This window comes from Ostrea edulis, chromosome 4 (genome assembly GCF_947568905.1).
Source record: "Ostrea edulis chromosome 4, xbOstEdul1.1, whole genome shotgun sequence".
Taxonomy (NCBI): Eukaryota; Metazoa; Mollusca; class Bivalvia; order Ostreida; family Ostreidae; genus Ostrea; species Ostrea edulis.
Window position 1 is genome coordinate 1,890,443 of NC_079167.1, and position 23,659 is coordinate 1,914,101.

Sequence of the window (23,659 nt, forward strand, 5' to 3'; positions counted from 1 at the left end):
TGTTCAAGAAGGACTTATTCCAACAGAATGGGAAGAAAGTTACACGGTCAGTCTATACAAAGGCAAGGGCGATGCACTTGATAGATGTACCGGTAATTACAGAGGCCTCATGTTGATTGACCAAATAATGAAAGTCTTTGAGAGTGTCATGGAACAACTGATGAGAAAACAAATTCAGATTGACGACATGCAGTTTGGTTTCATGTCAGATAGAGGAACCATCTACGCCATATTCATCATACGACAAATGCAAGAAAAACAGATTGCAGTCAACAAACCCCTATACATGACTTCCATTGACCTGTAGAAGGCGTTCACCGAGTACCTATGAAAATCATCTGCTGGGCGATGCGCAAGCTAGGTATTGATGAATGGTTGGTCAAGATTGTGCAGATTATGTACTCTAATGCAAGAAGCAATGTTCGTTTAGGAGATGGTTATAGTGACGAGTTTGATGTCAAGGTTGGTGCTCATGAAGGATCTGTTTTGAATCCATTGCTGTTTATCATTGTACTAGAAGCAGTCATTCCAATTTCATACAAAGCTGCCCTTGGGTGCTTATGTAAGCTGACGATCTAGCAGTTGTTGACACCTCCATTGAGTCGCTGACCGTAATAGTGGAAGAAATGTGTGGAGGAGAAAGGACTCGAGGTCAACGTGGGCAAGACCAAAGTGATTATATCAGGCTTGAATATGGAATCTGAGAAGTTCAGGAAGTTACCCTTGTTTAGTCTGCCTAAAAGGTCCAGGCAAGAACTCCCATCGTCTGTAACAGCTGCTCATGCTGGGTCCTTAAGAAATGTAGTGGAATATTCATTGTAATGGTCCTCTTAAACCTGATCCATGATACATGCCCACGCTGTCATGGACTCGCACGATGGTATGTAAAAATTGGTTAGGACCCACTTGACGTTGTAGCAGACTTCTGTTATCTTGGAGACACTATGTCATCTGGCGAGGGATGTGAACTTGCACCAACAACACGATGTAATTCTGCTGGGGAAAAATTCAGAGAGCTTCTTCCAATCCTGTCGAACAAACATGTGGCAATCACAACCAGAGGCCATCTGACCTGTGTTGCTATATGGTTTCGAAACACGAGCCGCCACTTTAAGGAAATATACGCGACGACAAAGCCATGATGAGATGGATCTGCCTTGTCAATCCTGAAGTGAATGTTACCTTTTAGTCTTTCACTACTCAGCTTAGAAACATCGCTGATCATGTTATCCAGACATGTAGGCTGAGATGGTTAGGCCATGTTGAACGTAGTACAGATTGGATATCACGGGTTCGTACATTGAATGTAACTGGATATCGAGCTTCAGGTAGACCAAAGCTGACAATCGGACATGGGATGAGATATTAAAACGAGACCTAGAGTCTACAGGATTGGATAGGATTAACCCTCTATGTATGCCAAGTATGGAACAACGAACTGCGACCTCGACAGGGCAGCCAGACATCACCCTTGCAAAGGGATTAATTTGGCCTGGATAATGAAAATGAATGATGATGATCACGCGACGTTGCACGCAGAATTTCAATTGATTGATTGTATCTTGTTTAAGGTAATTCCACCCCTCTAGAATTATAGGTTCAATCTTATATTTTATTGTTGATTCTTCAAATAATATATCGTATTAACAAATAAATAGGATGAAATAAGTATGTTGCGGTATTAATAAATAAAAATTATCAATCAACACACATATACCTGTTATGAATGTCAGAAAATAGCAATTTTTCTTAAAGAGCTTTGTCAAAATTTCACAAAAACGGGTTAAAACGATATACATTATAGTATTCATAGCAATTTCATGAAACTGTTTCTCTAAAAACCTATACATAATGTTTGTGAAAAATAAAGGAAATCAAACTTAATTAGAAATATGCACTTTATTTATAAATAATCTAACGAAAACAGAGTTATTGCCCATGGATTCAATATTTTGAAACATAATTGATTATTCATACATAACTTAGACTTTGAAATATTTTGTGGCTAACAAGATTATTTACAATAACTATCGAAAAAGACTCAAACAAAATTTATATTCCTGTCATGCATAAATCTTATTCAATCAATGACTTTGCGAAATCTTATGACATCACAGGGGAGTGGAACTACATTTACGTCTCTCTCGAGAATTTTTCACTCGCATGGAGACATCACAAAGACCAGTGAAGGGTTTCAAATTTAGGCTTTGCTCGGCGCTTTCGGCCATTGGGCAGTGAGGGTTCTTTAGCGTGCCACACCTACTGTGACAAGGGACATCCGTTTTAAGGTCATCTCCGAGGACCCGTGACATTCACACTTGATGCCGAGGATTTGGCGATGGAACTGTCACTACCTTGTTTTAACAACTTAGGTCTGTCGCGACCGGAATTCAAACTCCGGCCTTCCGCATGTGAAGCGAAAGCTGCCGTGGCGGTTTGGAATTTCGAAAGAACAGGGCCGTAAGTAGGGTTCTAAATCAGGGGAGGCAGGGGATTGGGGGCCGCCGATTGACTTTACGACTGAAAATGACACTTTTTAAATCCCAATTTATCATGTTTGTGTTTCATTTGTACTATGTAAAGAATCGTAATATGGTGTCAAAGACAAAGGTGCTTGTCTTCATTTTAAACATATATCCTATAATATAACATTTATATAATTTTATTTTCTTTTTTGCCAAAAAATCAGACGAGGCAGTTGCCTCGTCTGCCTCATCGGCAGTTACGGCCCTGAAGAAAATACTACAAGTAAGTAAACAACTACAAGTAAGTAAACAACTACAAGGCAACGTGAAAGCGTGTTTGAAGATACAGACAGATGGAGAACAGGGTGGAGTGAATCACTTAAAGCAATGGAAAGGGGTGTGTGTGTATTTATGTTTAACATGAGATCACCATTCAATACGACTTCATAGACCTTATTACGCGTTATTATTTCAAAAAATCCGACCCACAATGCACCACACAAGCGTAATTACCACGATGTTTCTAATATTTATCTCGCGCGCTTGCGCTCAACCACCGTAAAGTCACTTCATATAACTATGCATCAGAAAATCATCATTTTCTCCTTACATTGAGTAGACCAGTACTCCTCTAATACCCGTATATAATCTGTCAAAATTGCCAAATCGTATTATTTTTCATAGTTTATCATACTGACAAAATTTTGGTCTGAATGGTTTAATACGACACTGTCGCATATACCTTGAAGTGTTCTTACATGGGTCTTACTGCATTTTGTAATGCATGTGAAATCAATAAGAACGCTCATGTGGTCGTACAAAATTTATTGAAAAGAGCTAGAATTGTAAACAGAAATGTGCAAGATGCTAATATAACATCCATATCCTATAAATATCAAAGTAAAAATTATATTACCCTCATCATGGAAGGTTTAAAATTATATTACCCTCATCATGGAAGGTTTAAAATTATATTACCCTCATCATGGAAGGTTTAAAATTAATTATATTACCCTCATCATGGAAGGTTTAAAATTATATTGCCCTCATCATGGGAGGTTTATTTGGTTTATGTTTGCATATTTTGTGTGAAATTCATCATTAAATAACAATTATGAATGTCGGGTGGACCTCCACTGCACTTCCACTCTTGCTAGGCTTGGTGGAATCCCGTCATACAACCACGTGAGTAATCCACTTTTCCACATCCGTAACAAGTCTGTATGATGATAATGGAACAGATATGATATTTTAAAGGTGCATTTCATTAATTGATTGTCAAATAGGAAGTTTTTAAAAAGACTTTGAAATACTTACCCCCTGATTTTCCAAATTGTTGGAAATATGAAAAATGAAATGAGAAAAAGCATAAGAATAATTTCAGCTTGGTTATTGTGATCAATTTCAAATCGCCCAATTCAATATATTGAGTAAATAAAATAACTTACACCCTGTTTCAGCAAATGGGGTCCAATCAGAAATTGAATAATGAAAGAGAAGAAAATGTAAATATATTTATCTATGGAATAACAATGGCTTTTTTAGTGTTGAAAAAGTGTGAAAATGGAATACATGATTGAAGTATGGTTTGTACTTACGAAAACTTTAACCTGAAATTGAAAGTATTTGTTTTTTTTAATTAAACATTTTTCCACTTGTATTGTTTACATTTAGCACAGGGTTGTTGAAATGTTGACTTCTAAGTTTGATGTCTATTTATATGAATTTTAATGGATTTTTTCATATAACACAAAAGAATGAAGTTTTTAATTATTCTGAAGTAAAAGCATTGCCATTCAAACTTAATTTGAGTGTCAGAAATCCCGATGTGTTCTTATAACATGCACTTGAACCAGTCAGAGTTTGTATAAATGTACTTACGATCTACATGCAGGTAACAGGTTGATTTATGGAAAAAAGAAAATATTGACATTGTAAGTTCTCAGCAAATACTGGCAACCCGTTGCTATCAAGACATTTAATTTTTGGATTGGTATAGACATCTGATATGTAATTATTATGTTTGAATACGACAGGATTGGTTAATACAAACACAATGAAACTTTGCATTCGGTTGTCAATTGATGTAAATGACATTCAAAGATAATTTTGCCTGCTTTATCACTGAAAGGGAAATTCACAGAAATACTCCTATTTGGCAGTGTCGTGATATTAAGAACTTCGGCCCTATGTCAAACAGTTTGATTAAAAACAGTCCCCTTCTTATTTCAGTCAGTGACTGAAAGGAGATGTCTAGTTTTAATCAACTGACTGTCCAACGTATTCAAGGGACACTTGGTTTTTAAAAAGCACGAAAAGCTGAAATTTGTGAAAGTTTTTTAATCAACATACGCCATTTCACTAGGTGTGATTTCCAGACAACATCGAGAGAGAAAAAATGGAAAGAGAATCATAAGGTTATCATTGCAAGTCTGATAAGGAAAAGATGAACGCGTTTTCAAAATAGAAATGACGATTATCGATACATAAATCAAGATCATTTATAACGAATCCGTGCTTGTACTGTGATACTTTCAAAAATGTGTTCGTAATGAAATCAATTTGATTCAACGACATGACTCGCAATCCTCCTTTTTCCGCTCATTCAATATTTAATCTAAGATCAAAATCAATCCTGGGATTTAAAATCTGTGCGGCATGCACATTTTGAATCGAGGTACTGCAGTGATTTAGGTGTTTCTTGTCTGCAAACTAAAACCTTTTTTTTTTTAATATAACAAAAATCCAAATACATGTTCGTCTACTAATGATTCTGGTTTTATACCACTAGTGAAGAAGATTGAGTATTAGATTTATCACGTGGTTTAGACAAATTACAGAATGGAGGAAGAAATTGTACTCACCGGCTATTGAGGGGACCAAATATGAAAATGGAAAACACATGACGTTACAATGTAGTGATATTCCATATAGAATTCGACAGAGTTTGATTTTTAAAAAAAAAGATAGTGTTAGAAGTTTTAACTATTGAAAGAAGCGATATACATGTACAACATTTCAGAAATTACCAATACTCCATCGCGCCATTATCCAATTCGACATTAAGTTTAGAAATTACTGTGAAAATGACAAGAAGAAGAGTTCTCTTGAATCCAAATGTATAACTTACCCCTTGGTGCCACGTGCATGCATTTTCATGGTTTTGTTGAGGTTTGAAAAGCTTTTTACACCGGATGCACTCGAACACATTATGGCCCGATCGCGACGGAAGAGGTGCGCGACTCCCAAGGGAAGTGGTTTCCGAGATGACAGAACTTCCACTTTGCCCTCGACTTCCTTTCCAGTATTTTTGTAGAACGTTTTCTGTAAGGAACACACTTGTGCTGGTGTTGCTGTTTGCTAAACTCTCAAGTGATCCAAATCTTTTACTGGATGATAACCGACTGCTCTGAAGATTGCGACTGTGTTCAAGTTCTTGACGTCTTAGTAAAATGTCTCTCTTCACTTGCTGTTTATTTAAAAGGGATTTATGACGACGAACTTCTCTGTTCGTATTTCTGAATTCACGAATAATTTGCTGTTTCAGTTTCTTTTCCAAACACTTTGTCCGGCTTTGATGCGTGAAAAGATCTCGAAAAATGGTAGTGTAACCACACGCCTCGCATACGACTTCTCGAAACTCACACTCCTTTAGGTGACGCTTGATGTCACACCGCCGTATCTTCTTCCGGCATCCTTTCCCGTACTGTGGACAGATGACAGGTGTATTAGGACAGGAATCACTTACATGGTCAGGTAGTTCACCCAGAAGCACAGACTTTCCACACTTGTTACTGCAGGTTATTTTCAGCTGCAGTAGCTGGAGTTTGAATTCATTGGAAGGCTGTGTGATTTTGCCTGTAAACTTGGTCTTACAAGTTGGGCAGTGTTTCAGTTTTTCGTACTGGAGACGTTTTAAAATGCAATTATTGCAGAACAAATGTTTACACGTACAAGACACCGGATTTAGGAAGACCTGATGGCACAGTCTGCAAATGAAGGACTCGTCCACTTCTCCTTCGAATAGTTTAGTGGCCAGCCCCATTGTGAATTGGACAACCTACAATGTGTGACAACATGCTTGTGTTTAGAAAGAAAATACGTATACACATATTGCAATACTTATAATAGATTTTTTTTTTTAGCTCACCTGAGGTGAAAGCTCAAGTCTGATCACTTTGTCGTCTGTCTGCCCGTCTGTCTATCCGTAAACTTGTCAAATGTTCATCTTCTACTGCAGAACTACAAGGCCTATTTCAACCAAACTTGGTACAAATCATCCTTGGTTGAAGGGGATTCAAGTTTGTTCAAATGAAGGGTCAGGCACTTTCAAAGGAGGGATAATCACGAAAATGCAAAAATAGGGTGGGGTCATTTTAAAAATCTGAAGAAGAACCACTGGGCCAGGAAAGTTGAAATTTACATGAAAACATCCAGACATAGTTCAGATTCAAATTTGTTAAAATCATGGCCTTCGGGGTTATGTTGGGGCTACAGTAGGGGATCAAAGTTTTACATGGGAATACATAGGGAATTTTTTTTTTTAGAAATCTTCTTCTCAAGAACCACTGGGTTAGGAAAGATTAAATTTACATGAAAGCTTCCTGACATTGTGCAGATTCACTTTTGTTAAAATCATTGCCTCCGGGGGTAGTGTTGGGCCACAATGGGGGATTTTACATAGAAATATATAGGGAAAATCTTTAAAAATCTTCTAAAGATCCACTGGGCCAGAAAAGTTTGATTGTATGAAAGCTTCCTGACATACACGTAGTGCAGATTCTCAATTGTTAAAATCATGTCCCCGTGGTTAGGGTGGGACCACATTAGGGGATCAAAGGTTTACATACTAATATATAGGGGGAAATCTTTAAAAAATCATCTCAAGAGCCACTAGATCAGGAAATTTCAAATTTACATACCAGAATTATTCAGAAAACTGAATAATGCATATTCAAGTTTCTAAAAATCATGGCCCCTGGGGGTACAGTGGGGCCACAATAGGGAATCAAAGGTTTACATGCAAATATATAGGAAAAATCTTAAGAACCACTGGCCCAGAAAAGTTTACAATGATATGAAAGCTTCCTAAAATAGTGCAGATTCAAGTTTCTAAAAATCATGGCCCCCAAGGGTAGGGTGGGGCCACAATAGGGGATCAAAGTTTTACATACGAGCATATAGGGGAAATCTTTAAAAGTCTTTAAAAAATTCACAGGGCCAGAAAAGTGAAAAATTACATGAAAGCTTCCTGACATAGAGTAGATCCACATTTGTGCAATTCACAGTCTGTCTTCGGGGGTTGGGTGGGGTCACAATAGGGGATCAAAGTGTTATATGCCGATATATAGGAAACATCTTTTTTTTTTTTTTAAATGTCTCTAGAACTATATAAGCTAGGGATTTCATATTTTGTATATATTCTTTACGAAAAGACCTTTCATGTGATGCACTGGTGTGCAATCTTATGACCTTTACCTGGAAATTTGACGTACTTTTGATAAAAATCTGACCTATTCAATATCTCAACTATTTAAGATAGAACTTTCATATTTTGAAAATAGATGTCTTAAGGTCTTTCGTATCATACCATGATCTATGACCGTGGTCTTATCCAGAACAGCAAGGTCATCATAGTCATATTGGTGTGCATTTCTGTGTAATGTGAATTTATTTTCAGTGATGTTGTGATCCTTTGGGACTAGGTTGGGGCCACAATATGGGAATAAAAATTGATAAAATAAAATGTTAAAAATCACAACAGCTGTACAATGACAGGGCCAAGGTGATTCATGTGAGCGATGTGGCCCATGGGCCTCTTGGTTTTTTTCTCTCTCAAAATAACTACATTAAGCTATTTCAAATAGCTTAATAAGCTATACAGCTTAATATAGATATTGTATTGGACCTGCTATACATGTATATAGATCTGTGATCACTGATATTGAGACGTCACCAACTGTAGTTGAATAACCATAACTTTAGACCTATGCTAAGCGATCAGTGCCGTAGGTTATTTAACGTGGAAAGGCCTGCCGCTACACAGAAACTGTGCTTTTAAGATCTTATTTGAAAGACCCGTGATTTTCACTTCTAAATACCGAGCGTTCGGCGAAGGAGTAATCACTACTTGCATGTATGTATACGTCTTTGGTTTAAAGCTGCAATTGCACGAGCGTGGCTCGAACTCGCAACCTTCCGGTTACGAAGCGAACGCTCTACCACTGCCCCAATCGGAACTCCTCGAATGTCTCGCGCACTCGACATAGATCTCGGATGTAATACGATGGCATCCATGAGCGAATTTGATGCATTGCTGTGACGTCACAATTGACAATACATCAAATTCGCTCATGGATGCCATCGTATTACATCCGAGATCTATGTCGAGTGCGCGAGACATTCGAGGAGTTCCGATTGCCACTGCCCTAACGCGATTTCTGGAGGTGTCCTATCAAATGCATGCGTCAGATGGTGCATATGAATAGTTTTTCATTAAATCAGTGATTGTACAGGTGACTCTCGATAACTCGAAGTTCAAGGAACCTTGATAAAACTTCGAGAGATCGGAAATTGAAGGTCCGCCGGTATGGTTAAGATTTTACAGTAACCGGAAATGTATACCACAATATCATAATTATGATATCGTTTTGACATGTTTTCCTTCATATTCGTCAGGTACTTTGATATCAAAATAACAAACCTTATTTTGCATTAATAAAAACATTTCAAAGTCTATGTATTTATTTGTTCTTTAATCATGCTTAGATAGGCATACAAAACCAAGCTCTACTATCGCAAACTAAACAGAGCACAATGTTATGTCGCTTTACCCAAAGCAAAAATTCTAACAAATGGGTGAAACGATGTTTTAGAGTAACTTTACACAAAGAACAAACTCGAAAAATTTCACAGTCTGTAGATCTCTAAATTATGTATAAAACTTACTCTCTCGTTGTCACTTTCAAACAAATGATATATTTTATTCATAGTCGGAATATATATAATTTTAATCATCATGACAAAACCCCAGTGCAAGGTGTAAATTGACCAATTAGCCAATTATATACTCAAATGTGTCACCTACACAAAGAAGCACCGGCGATGTTTCAACACACCTAATTACCCCTCCGGCATTCAACAAAATCCAGGTAATCTAATCGGGCCGATTAGTGGAAATTATTACACACTTGGGTTACGGTGGGTATACGCTACCACCACTTCGAGAGATCGAGAGTGAAAAACAATGAAATGTGTTTTACGGGACCCAACTTCACTTCGAGAGATCGATAGTAAATTTGCTTGTTATATAGAGAGAAAAAATCGGGACCTTGATTTCACTTCGAGAGACCGAGAACTTCGAGAGATCGAAGTTCGAGCCATCAAGAGTCACCTGTAGTTGCAACATTTTTGAAGAAAAATTATCCCCTCGCAATTTATGGCAGAGAAGATATTGTTACGAAACCGTTCGTGTGTTAGACTCCACAGGCCACAACTTTTGCTCGATAATTTGATCACACGCAGCTTTTGTTATCAAGAGAGGAAGTTTTAAGGTTCAAAGGTCAAGATCACAATGGGACTTCATAGAAAAGGCCTATAGACACCCATTGTAATATGTTCCGTCTTGTGTAGCTCTTGGTGGTCTCGTGGCAACATGGATCTCTTTTTAGTGCATGCTTTGAGTGCAGTATATCGCCTACATTTCATTTCCAAGTGATGAACGAAAGCTACATGAACCAAACTTGCAACCTTGCGGTAACAAATACAAATGGATGTTGTATGAACTTTCAAATTTCATATTGTAAGCTACTCAAACACAATGATTAGACTTGACCGTAGGTAATACTAGTTAATGAGAATATAGAACAGTAATATGCTCAAATTCGTATATTAAATGCTGCATTTGCTTCTCATCAATCGACAAAAATTTCCAGTGATAAGGTATGAACAGCCTTTGAGAGTTTACCATATGAACGAACGCTAATTCAAATTTCATTGGGGTTTAGGTACAGAGCAATGAAAGGCACACTGTACAATGTACGTCCTTGTTTCTGAAATCACAGTTACTAGGTATATGTAGCTAAGCAGGAGAGAAGTACCCGCTATATAAATCAATACACAGGAGAGAGGGCTATAAACTGGCTGTGAAGAACAGCGGTACTTATATCTAATTTTTGAGATATCAGGCGTGCTATATTGTCAATGTATTGTACACGTGTCCTTCCCATGGAGTTGTCAAATGACTCGATAAAATTTATCGTGAAATACATTTTTAAAATTCGGGCTGCTAACTTTCAAAACATATACTGATCAGCTGTACATAAGAAGTGTAAGCTTTATTTGTGAACAACAAAGACGGTTCACTTAGGGGTAATTTTAATAATCCTGTACAGTTTTAAATGCAATCTATGTTCACTGTTGACACAGTGCCATTCACCCCTCTTGTAACCCACTAATGGGCTGGATGTAAGACCATTGAAGTGTTATTTTTCTTGGGGTGCTTATATATAAATATATATATATATATAATATGACAACACTTTGTAAAACGTAAGCGCCTCCGTTTTACAACGTGTTATATTTTATTTAATATTTTAATTATTGATTACCGGACACTGAGGCAATTTTTTCACATTTGGATGGATATATATATATATATGTATATGTGTGTGCATGTGTTTATTTCCTGCGGTCGCGTGCTACACAATAATACGTGTTACTAAATGTCATTTATTGAATTAATTAAAGATTAAATCCCGCTTTCAGTAATTAGAGATTACCCTTGCAGTTCTAGTTCCAGATTCACATTGATAGAGTTACCCGTGACATATTGTAAATTCCATACAATCTTACTTATTTCTGTTAACTTTTGTGTCTCGAGTAGACGCAATTATTATAAGATCGTCCTGCTGATACGAAGTGTTGGTGATTGTTGAATCTGTCTGAAAGTTTGGATAGCAAAAACAGGATAGGTACATGGCAGACCTTACGATATAGCTGAAGGAATTGATTTCTATACTGATTTCCACGATATCTGAACCGTTTTCAGGATGACGGAGAACTCTCCTCTAAGCACAATGCAGTAACATTGATCGCTGCAACTTTTCAATCTCATTTAACCATCGATCGAAGTATTAATGGGTTAATCATTGTAGGTGGATTTTGGGGAAATGAATCTTGGAATAAAATCGGTAAAGGGATTAATCCAAAGTATTTTTCCGATAAACTATGTAACATAAATAAAATGCGAAAATATAATGATCGATCGTTTGTATTGTTACTGACAATGTGTGCAGTAATAGAAAAAAGCTACTTCTATATATATATATATATATATATATATATATATGATTATCTGCAATTCGGTTTTTAACATCAAAGTCTAGAACCATGAAAACAGGAAGGTGGTCTGATGTACAACTATGTGAATAAGATTTTACAGTAACCGGAAATGTATACCAACATCATATATATATATGACTGGAAATATAACGAATATGAGCGTGGATTTTTTTTAACAAACGCTTCAGAATTATTTGTATCTAAAAAAAATTTGTTGAAAAGTCTTACCTTAAAGGAAGAGCTATCGAAATGATACGATCTATAAAAATTCCATTCCGCTGGTTAGAGGTAACCGTGGAAGAAAGGTTGTTCAAGCATATTGACGGTGCTTAGAGTGCTTTAAATATCCGTTTTGTCGATAGATACACAAAGATCGCTTTGTGACTTAGAGAAGCTTCATTTATGTCGGAGTTTTTCATATACACTTTCGGTGATCAGGCGAGATTTTTGTTGGTCTACGGTCTTTATGCGGGGATTTAAATAAAATAACTAGATGTGATTATACAAGTAGGGAATGCCTAGTGACACGGGTTTATAGTGGAGATAATTCTGTTTTGATGTTTGCTTAAGGAATTAATACGAAATCAATAATCTATACCGGGCGCACCATCAGTCACCGGAGTATTTAAAAACTTCAACTTCGGATAACCAAGTTGGAAGTTTGAATTAAAGATATAGTAGATTAGTCGCATTTTACAATTACAACGCTAAGATTAATGAATCCGTTTGTTAATTTTGGCGATATCATTGCCCATTTTTAAGGCCACGCGAAAGGTTGTTAATTGGAAATCCCCTCAATGTGTTTGGTTCCGAGCTTTCGTATATTCATTATATGACGTTCCAATTGTACATGGTTTAAAGTTAATTTCATATTTGTGTTATGTGCCAACTTGTAAACAAGTTTAGGTTGTAGTTTTTAGTTTAGGTTTTAGTTCATGATTTTGATTTTTGAACTATCTTTCTTTTAACCCTGGTTAAATGCAATGCAACAAATTAATACACTATTCAAATTTATAAAGTTGTAGTGAGAAGTGGCAGCATTTTTGCTTCGTGATTATGTCTTCCCCTATGACTAATCCGCCTTGTCCAGTCCTTGAGTATTCAGTACTAACTGAAAATAGTTAAACACTTTGTTATTTCCAAGACTATTGCAATCACATAATTTTTTTAATAATAACATTGGAGACTTAAACCTCATTAATGTTGATGATTTCCTAATTGCACGTTGCGCACTACGACAGAGATGTGTTCATCGTCGCCATGTTGTTTTTAGCTTACCTGAGCTGAAAGCTCAAGTGAGCTTTTCTGATCGCCTGTTGTCCTTCGTCTGTAAAGTTTTCGACTTCTTCTCCAGAACCACAGGGTCAATTCCAACCAAACTTGGCCAAAAAACATCCTTGGGTAAAGGAATTTCAAGTTTGTTCAAATGAAAGGTCATGCCCCTTTAAAGCGGAGATAATCACAAAAATGCAAAAATATGGTGGTGTCATTTAAAAATCTTCTTCTCAAGAACCACTAGAGCTGAAATTTACATGACAGCTTCCTGACATAGTGCAGATTCAAATCATGGCCCTCGGGTTTAGGTTGAGGCCACAATATGGGATCAAAGTTTTACATGCGAATATTTAGGTAAAATCTTTGAAAATCTTCTTCTCAAGAACTACTGGACTGGGAAAATACAAATTTACATGAAATCTTCCTGATATAGTGCAGATTCAAGTCTGTTAAGATAATGACCCCTGAGTGTAGGATGGGGCCACAGTAGGGGATCAAAGTTTTACATACAAATATATGAAGGGAAAAATCTTTAAAAATATTCTTCTAAAAAATCACTGGACCAGAAAAGTTTACATTTACATGAAGTCTTCCTGACATAGTGCAGATTCAAGTTTGTTAAAATTATGCCCCCCCCCCCCGGGGGGGGGGGGGTAGGATGGGGCCCACAATAGGGGGTGAAGGTTTACATACAAATATATAGAGAATTGTTTTTTAAAAAATCTTCTCAAGAACCATTAGGCCAAAGAAGTTTACATTTACATGAAAGCTTCCTGACATAGTGCAGATTCAAGTTCGTAAAAATCATCGCCCCTGGCGGTAGGTTAAGCCACAATAGGGATCAAAGTTTTATATGCAAATATATAGGGAAAATCTTTAAATATGGGCCACCTTGGCTCACTCAGGTGAGCGATTTGGTCCATGGGCCTCTTGTTAGGTCACTTGATCGTAAAACAAACATCGGGAGGCTGCATGGTTCTTGTGGTTTTGGGGTAAAACAATTGATAAACCAGTTTTAGTTCAAATCTAGTTTAAAACTTGTTTGAGAAACAAATGGAAAGCTTACAGAACAAGTTCGAAAACTAGTTTCTGCGGAAGAAATTCAGTCTGCATTAACGATGAAAATGTAAAGATAACGAACAATGATATAAATCTCATAACTCCTATAAATACAAAATTAAGAGTAGGGCAAACACCGATATATCAAAGGTGGAATCGGGTTTCTAGGAGGAATAAGCATCCCTCTCGACGGGTAACACCTATCGTGAACCCTACATCTCGATCGGGTAAACAGAGTAATGCGTAGTCAAAATCAGTGTGCAAAGAACAATCTCAATTGGTTTGAAACATGTCAGACAGCATATTACCCAAATGACAGGTTCTATTGGTAAATTAAATTGATCGTTATAACGACCATAAAATTTGCGAAATGCTTACTTTAAACAAGACTGTTGAAACCCCTATAACCTCAACTTGTCTGTCGGTAGCCTGCCTCGATTTAAAAACTTACTATATGCAGAACAAGCGAATCGAATCGGTTGAGAGACATAAATACCATATGCAGGTGATAATGGATTGATTGATTGGTATTATATTGTTTAAAGTCCCTCGAGAATATTTCACTCATGGAGACGTCACCATTGCCGGTGAAGGGATGCCAAATGTAGGCCTACGCTCGGCGCTTACGGCCTTTGAGCAGGGAGGGATCTTTATCGTGCCACACCTGCTGTGACACGGGACCTCGGTTTTTGCGGTCTCGTTGCAAGGAACGCCTCATTTAGTCCCGGATCCCCACGATATCGGAAGTTAACGATGGAGAAGCTGAAGTCATCCCGTTTGTCATAAAGTTGAGTTGTTAGTTTGCCATTAACATATATATTCAACAAAATGTCTAAGAAGTCGATGTAAAAGACTCTTTGGTGTCTTTTATTTCAAGTTCACTGGGATATATTGAATCGACCTATGAATGAGAATGATTATTAAAAAATGAAAAGTTGTCTTGATACCTTGTGAATTCAATATTGTATATTCATTAACTGTGTTAAATACTATTTCTTAAATGTTTCATAATGTTAATGAAAACAGGTCAAATAACAAAGGAGCACAATTCGTGCCCATGGTAATTCCAACAGACTGTTGGAAGACCTGATTGATTGATGTTTTCCGCCACACTCAACAATTTTTCAGTTATCTGGTGGCGCCCAGTTTTTATTGGTGGAAGAGAGAACCCAGATACAATGTACCTGGGAAGAGACCACCGACCTTCCGAAAGTAAACTGGGAAACTTTCTCTGGAAGACCTGATCACCATATACTACATAGCTAGTGTCAATAACTTCAGTCTCTTTTTAATATCAACTTCAGAGTACTTGTGCGTGGGATGAGAGTGATGTTTATCAAAGTAATGTTTAGAATGACTGGTTTCTAGATATGAATGTTTCCGTGTACCATTTTTGTTGTTTATGATGTCAAAAAGTCTAGACTTTAATTTATCGTGAGGAGTGGTCATGTAAAGTGTTGAAAAGTCATGCGTTTTGATTTTGTTGATTTGAGAAAAGTTTTGTGGATTCAAATTTCAAATAAATAATTAACCGCCGTAAAATAGCTGAAATATTGCCAAAACGGCGTAAAGCCATAATCAATCAATCTAAAATCTCTTTGTGATTTTTTAGAATCCACATTTGATTTACACGACTTCTCGCATATGTTGTGGTACACAATTATAGACATTTTTTAAGTCAACACGATACCTTAGCTATCTGAGAAGCACCATATTTACCGAGCCCTGAGGGTGAAGTGAGTGTTGTATTTCGTTGAAATTACATCGTATATCCAGGACCTAGTCAAACCAGGTTTCATTGAACGTCCATAATGTAACAATCAATCGTTTAAAATTCCCAATTTAATTTTGGTCTGATGTGGGAAAAATTCACCTCAAAGGTACGTGCGGTTAATAACATAATTATCTATTTGTCATAAGTTGGATCTCAGCTAATCGAAAAAAGAATATTTTTATATCATATGATAATATACAATTATTGACTGTGGAAGAGGTCTGCTCGTGATTATACGTTCTCGAAACTTGGTTGAACATCTGAGATTTTTGACTGCTCAAAGAAAATTATAACAAAAAGAAGATGCAAACTTAAGTCCGAGATTTTTTCGAAAAATCCAAGCCTGGTCAGGTATTGGTTGACCGTGGCCTATGACCCCGGTCAATCGGAGGTATTGGATTCAAGTATTGCCATGAATAAGTCATGGGCACGTAGATGACCTTACAGCCATAGAAAGCAGGACTCTGGGTAGCTGCAATAATGTAGCCTTATCCAAATTTTTTTATTCTGACGTTTTCGGGATAGGGCTACAATTACATAGGATCTCCGTAATGGTGCAAAATAAATTTATGAATAACCAATAATAAGCGCCGTGAATTAGTCCCAAAGGTTGTTTACACCAAAAGGAGTACCAACTTTGTGCTTGGGCATGTCTAATAAAGGTGTTTTTCATTAAACATCATGAACAGTATGCAACATTCTTCGTCTGCTCCGCCATGCTTGTTATCGCGAGATCTCGTAGGTGGATATACCGAAAAACCTAAACATTGACAATCTGCGCGAAAATGTAGTTACTCGAGCCACTCCGACAAAGAAAGAAATATCATATGGTTGCAGAAAGAATTTACACTCTGCTCTTGGTTTTTTTAACTTGATATTAAATCTAAACCGTTTTAATACCGACGAAATGGCTTTTCCTCCGTACTTTCCATTGATGTAAATACTGCCTTATATGGCATATACAAATAACTTGACAATCGGAAGTTGAAACTTCAGTACATCAAACATGGCGCTCTAATATGAATCGAGAAATTGGAATATATCGAAATTGTTGAAAACGGTAGAATAGAGCCTCACAAATCGTAAGTTGCAGGTTGTAAATTTATATAATTGACTAAGAAATATAAAATATCATTTTATTTAGGTAAAGAAAGTCAGCAAATGTTTAGAATGATCTAAAATGTTGCGGAAGTGAATCGCTCCCGTATTTGCACCATTACGAAGATCCTATGGAGTTGTAGCCCTCTCCCAAAAAGAAAAAAATCGGAGAGGGATACAGTCAACTCTCGATAAACCGCCACCTTTTGTTCTTATGAAATTATGGCATTATAACGAATTTGGCGATGAATTGAATTACTACCATCTTGAAGAAATAGAGTTACCGTTCTTTTATATGTAAGAGTTATCTTTCCTCTATTTACAATACTTATGTAAGTGAGCGATCGGGTAACATTCGGTAAACAATCCTGTCTCGTCTATGTTTTAACAGATCATTTATTATAGTATAATACTGAATGATTTGATTGACAACAAATGATAAACAAGTTTTCAAAATAATCTCCAAAAATGTAAACAAAATAGAAAGGTAAATGAGTTAGAAAACGAAGATGAATTGACCGCTGAGTAATTAATAACCAAAATGAATTTAAATAACCAAAATAAATAAGGGGAAAATGAAAATATTATGGCCTAAAAAAATATCAAAGGAGAAGGGAATAGGCTTCCATACAACACCTAACAAACCCCAAAGCACATGGTGACTCGCTATACCAGTAAAACTGTATGTAAATTCCAAAGTATCAATAAGGCACTAAGGTCAGTAATTTATCTACATAAAAAATAACTACAATTCTATATAAAGTAAAGTTGTAAAGGGATATCTAATTCAACCTTGAACCAGTCTGACTCTATCCAGGGACTAAATTACATCTTAAAGAATTTAGACTATTTCCTAACAGATAAAAAATAAGACTGCACGAGCAGTCCGGGATTTAACCCAAGAGAAGAAGAGAAGAATAGAGAGAGCACGAACCTGTGGGTTCTTTAGTCCCTAGCAAAGTGACTTGAAACTGCCGCTGTCACTGTTTATATACTAACTCTAACCAATTAAAATGACTCTAACTAAGAGACTTTGAAAACTGCAGGGTGAAAATCTAAAACGATTTCTGGTGAGTTTAAGGCACTAGCTTTAAACCAATGAAAAGTTAGGAAACAAATTAACTTTGGAATGATTGACAAGATGGAGGCAAATTCAACAGTATAAACAGCACATGTGAGAAAAATAGTAAAGTGAACAATTTACATCAGATTCAGACTTTACACAAAAATGATGATCTACAGGATGTATAGTAGCATAAACATAGGTAATGAATTAACAATTTAAATGTCAATTAAACCAAAATGTCACATGCCAAAGACCATCGAGGACTGAAATAGGTTGACATCACCAATAGCGAATACCACCATTCCAGAGGAATTCAGGTCTTAGCTGGGTAATGTCCAGTTGGGAGTGGGCAAGTAACATTAATAAACTCTCAGATTTACCGATGTTAAATGTATGTTGTAAATAGCACTGCTCTTTAGCCGCGAAGTATAACACTCAATGCAGAGTTTTCTCTAAAGTGAAAAAGAGATCACCAAACTTCTTATCACTTTATAATGCTATTCCAGGGGCGGATCCAGGAATTTCGGTTACGGGGGGGCGCCACTTTATGAGGCAGGGGGTCTGGGGGCGAAGCCCTGGTGGGGGCCCAGGGGGCGAAGCCCCCGGAAGCTCCTGGATTTTACAGATTTTATAGGGCTTGAAATATATCTCCTATTTAGTCTTTTGTATTATTTTCTATCATTTTTTATGAGGTGAAATTAATAAAATGACGCTAATTTTAAGGGTTTTTGGAAAAAATTAAGTTCTACCAATAAAGTAATTCAAGAAATCAATAGATTTTGTCATTTATTTCTCCGGGAGTGGAAGAAATTATTGCTTCTTACATTGTTTACTACATTTTTCTAAACAAGATACCACGATTTACCTTTGTAGGAGTTATGAGATTGATTACTGTTCGTTATCTTCACCTTGCACCTTAAGTTTGAAAATTTTAGGGGGGGGGGCACCGGCTGCCCCCCCCCCTTAAATCTGCCACTGTATTCATTATTTTATCGAAAAAGTCCGAGCTTTCTGGTCTGTTACAACGACAACACTGCTAAAGCATGGTGATTGATCAATAATTACGTTAATTACACTGTGGAATCTATAACTGAGTGTGTAAACAGTTTCCCATTCTGTGATTGATGGTTTGAAAAAAATAATGACAAAATGGGAATAGAATTGCTTGTTCATTAATGATAACAAGAGGTGTTTCATCGTCAAACAACCATCTGTATATTATTTTCATTTGTGCAATTTTTCCCATTTTTAGAATGGATGGTCAGATAAAACGTCGAAACTCCAACAGCCTGTTTGTTGATTATTTATTGCGTTGTAAAATGCACGGCGCTTACGGGATTGAGTAGGGAGGGATCTTTGTCGTGCCACACCTGCTGTGACACGAGGCATAAGTTTTTGCGATCCCCTACGACAAGTCAGGGGTACTGAGTGAGGACCTATTCTAACCTGGATCCCCACGGGACTATGGGCGGTGGAAAGGGTAAAAAAGATGTTAATGCAAAACGATCACATGATTTTCAAAAACATACTGAAAATATAAAACAAACCAACTTAAAATAAAATTAAAGACCCCGTTGCAAAACCAACGATCACCAATGCAAAACCAACGATCACCGATACAAAACCAATAGTCATTGACTGAATTAACGCTAGATGGCGTGCAAAAAGAACAGACATCATCTGAATCAACACTAGATGGCGCGCGAATCTTTCTATGTAATAATTATATGTGTACATATTTTGAAATGTATTTCAGGCGAAATTGCCAATCAAAACATTTTTGCAAAGTGCGGTATCGTTACTTCAGTAACATCAGCATGGTTAGGCCTACAGGAAATCAGCAGAAAAGCATTCTTGCAGAACATCGGCAGTTATTCAGCAGCCGCAGCATGCACTCTAGGCCAAAGCCATATATTAACACGTGTAATTAACATTTATCATTGATAGGCAGAGGGTAGAAGATGTTGAGTTCTCTCATATCTACGTATGTAAGATACAGATATTCTATGAAAGAAATGAAGGTTGTAGAATTCGATTCTGGTGTTATTTTTATTGTACAGCGAAAAATTAATTAATTGGAAAATTCTCAAAATGGCGTCGCTAGGCACAAGGAAAACGGAAAACTCTAGAAATACGAGAGAAAAATACTCTCTTATGAGTTGCCATAAAATATTAAGGTGATTCCACCCTCGGGGTTGCAAAAAAGCGGTAAAACTCGGCAAAGCCTCGGGTTTCACAGCTTTTTTGCAACCCTCGGGTGGAATCACCTTATATTTCATGGCTACTCATCAAACTTCCGCCGAGTTCGTAGGTGACGTAATGAGGCCTCGACGGGGAGTTTGGGCTACTCATAAGAGAGTCTTATAATCTTTCATATCACGTGACGTTTATCTTACATATCCCGTGACGTCATAATCAATACACAACTAGCTTGCAACTTACCTCGCCTCGATTGACGAACACTAGCGTCTGCAAAGCTCTTGTAAAAAAAAAAAAGAAAAAAAAAAAAAGACAGATTGTAATGTCCCTGATAATCTCCAGGTGTATGTGACCGGACACAAAAATACACATTCCTTGAACAATTACCGCACACTCAACAACAGTCAAATTCCTCATGACATACACCTATGTCATCCTGTGCGTTATGCCAGTTCACAGAAACCTAGCCCACACGGTCTATTAGTTCTAGGCCTACCTCCACATTCACTCTGTCAACGTCTACTGTCCGTGTCTCAGGTGAAATAAGTGCCTTCAATGTCCATGCGACTCTCATGAGTCCTTGCACGCGTGGCCTGGAAAACGAAAGTCTAGCCATGCCCATATCCACCAACAAAAACCACTTGGAATCTCTCTTCACACAACTGCTCAATTAATATCAATAGCAATGCTCCTCTAAGAAAAAAAAAACCGTGCAGTTGTGGATTCATATTCTGATTAGGTCTGTCAAAATGCTTCGCGCTGATGGACTGTCGAGTTACGTCACGCATCACCCTGATTCTTGATTTATTCAAAGAGGAATAACTCTAATGCAATTCACTTATACACTCGTCGGCCGATTTTTTGTCGGCAACGCAGTTGCCAAAATGAGGGTCGTAGAATTCGATTCTGGTGTTATTTTTAATGTATAGCGAAAAATTAATTAATTGGAAAATTCTCAAAATGGCGTCGCTAGGCACAAGGAAAACGGAAAACTCTAGACATATGAGAGAAAAATACTCTCTTATGAGTTGCCATGAAATATTAAGGTGATTCCACCCTCGGGGTTGCAAAAAAGCGGTAAAAGCCTCGGGTTTCACAGCTTTTTTGCAACCCTCGGGTGGAATCACCTTATATTTCATGGTTACTCATAAGAGAGTCTTATACTCTTTAATATTTAAATATAGTATTTCATCGTTTGAAAAATATTGTTCTCGGACTCCAGGGGCAATAGCGTCTTGCCCCCCCCCCCCCCCCCCCCCCAATAATTTTTGTCGAATGTTTAGAGTGAGATAAGTTTGACCAAATTAAGATATTGAATCTTTGTGGAGGTTTTCGTTCTTTTGACAAGTAAAATTGGACCATATGGATCTATAATTTTAGAATTTTGATTGTATTGGAATGAAGCAAGGAGGTTGAAAAACAATAACTAAATACATATTTTGCAATCTGATTAAAACCAGCTCTTGGATCCATCCACCCCCCTTGTGTAGCGACAAAATATAGAAAAAAGGAGGAGTGTATCGAGGAGCTGGTTTTAATCAGATTGAAAAGTTTTGCAGCTTCTGATATCTTGGTGTTCTGAGAGCCCGCCATGATTGGCAATTTCGCAGAATTTATGTACACATGAAAGGTGAAGATAACGAACAGTGATCAATCTCATAACTCCTATAAGCAATGCAAAATAGTGGGATCAGGTGCCTAGGAGGAGTAAGCATCCCATGTCGACCGGTCACACCCGCCGTGAGCCCTATATCCTGATCAGGTAAACGGAATTATCCGTAGTCAAAATGTAATGATTACGTAGATAGACTCACGCTCCATCTAGCGTTAATGCAGATAATGTTTGTCATTTTTGCACGCCATCTAGCGTCAATTCAGTTAACGACTTTTGCTTTTGCATCGGACTCTGTTGGTTTTATTTTAAGCTTGTTTGTTTTGAATTTCAGTATTTAAAAAAAAAAAATAATTGTTCGTTTTGCATTAACGTCTTTTTCATACCCTTTTCGCCACACATAAACAGTTATAATTCAATGAGGATCAAATGAATATGTTAAAAAATTATTATGCAACTTTTTCGCTATGCCATTCCACTTCAAGAAATTCAATCTAAACCTCGTAGCTTTATCAAGCTATTTCAAATAGCTTTATACAACAATAAGTATGTAGCTTAATAAAGCTGTATAGCTAAATGTAGAGGTTGTGGTGGACCTCATTACGGCGTCTCATTACACAATGTCACAGATATTGATGATACAATCAATTGTATGTCCAAACAGTAATTCATCTATGCAAAGATTGCAGAAAAAAGTCGTCCAGAGAAGGTCTATGGATTTGTTGGATATAAGAGGGATGGGGGGATGTAAAATAGCTAATGAACAATAATTCTTCTAAATGGCTTATCCGATGGACTTGAAACTTTGTACAATAGTTCATTGCCATTTATAGATGTGCATATTGTCGGGACAGGGGGGATTCAATTATTTTCCAAAATGTAGTGAATCTAAGAGTTGTGGAGGATGTAAAATAGCTTGTGAACATTCTCCTACATGGCTTATCTGATAGATTTGAAACTTTGTACAATGTTTCATTGTCATTTGTGGATGTGCATATTGTCGGGTCAGGAGGATCCAACTATTTTCCTAAAAGTTACATGTATAGTGGATCTAAGAGGGGTGGAGGATGTTAAAATAGCTTGTGAACACTTATCCTATATGGCTTATCCGATAGACTTGAAACTTTGTACAAGACTTCAATGCCATTTGTAGATGTGCAAATTGTAGAGACAGGAGGGTCCAATCGTTATCATTAAATTTATAGTGTATCCAAGAGGGATGGAAGGTGTAAAATAGTTTGTGAACACTTCTCCTGCTACATTGTATATGGCTAATCAGAGTTCATAATATCCATGTTCCTGTCCATGCTTTCTCCTCCATACCATGCAGTACGTTATGGGGAGGGGGTTTCATTTGATGCACTTTCAATTTGGATGAGCGGGAAAGACGTTTGTTTTTCATAAAAACAATCTCTGATTATTCAATTTTCTTCGAATTCTTCACGCTTGGTGACTGAAATAACACTTCCTAAATATGAATATCGCAGCTCTTGTTGTAAACGTGATGCCCTTACCAAAGTGCAAAAATTGATATACATGTACATTTACTGCAGACAAATCTGTGTTGTTATACAGTGCACTAAATGCTTTCTCTTGGAACCAATCTTATTAAAATCAGATTCTCGATTCGCTCCTTTTCTTAGGTCACCTGAGTCACTCAGGTGACTTTTGGCTATTGGTTTGCGTCCGGCGTCGTCCATTAACAACTTTCCCCCAGAAACTACTAGGCCAATCTTGACCAAACTTGGTATGTAGCATCAGTAGGTGAA

The 23,659-nt window shown here is 37.1% G+C and overlaps 1 protein-coding gene across 2 annotated transcripts in view; it reads right to left on the reverse strand.

Annotated features, from left to right (window-relative positions):
• Positions 1-3,275: 3,275 nt before the first annotated feature.
• LOC125670915 (uncharacterized) overlaps positions 3,276-23,659 on the reverse strand; it is a 44,217-nt gene continuing 23,833 nt past the window's right edge. Inside the window, exons 2-5 of one of the 2 annotated variants that reach the window (XM_056161589.1) lie at positions 5,596-6,525; positions 4,347-5,332; positions 3,783-4,075; positions 3,276-3,684 (exon numbers count right to left, since the gene is read on the reverse strand). In XM_056161589.1, coding sequence (XP_056017564.1) covers positions 5,300-5,332; positions 5,596-6,525 — 963 coding nt within the window. In that variant the 3' untranslated portion in view covers positions 3,276-3,684; positions 3,783-4,075; positions 4,347-5,299. Of the gene's footprint in view, positions 3,685-3,782; positions 5,333-5,595; positions 6,526-23,659 lie in introns of both variants that reach the window. The other variant, XM_048906349.2, reaches the window with a different exon arrangement.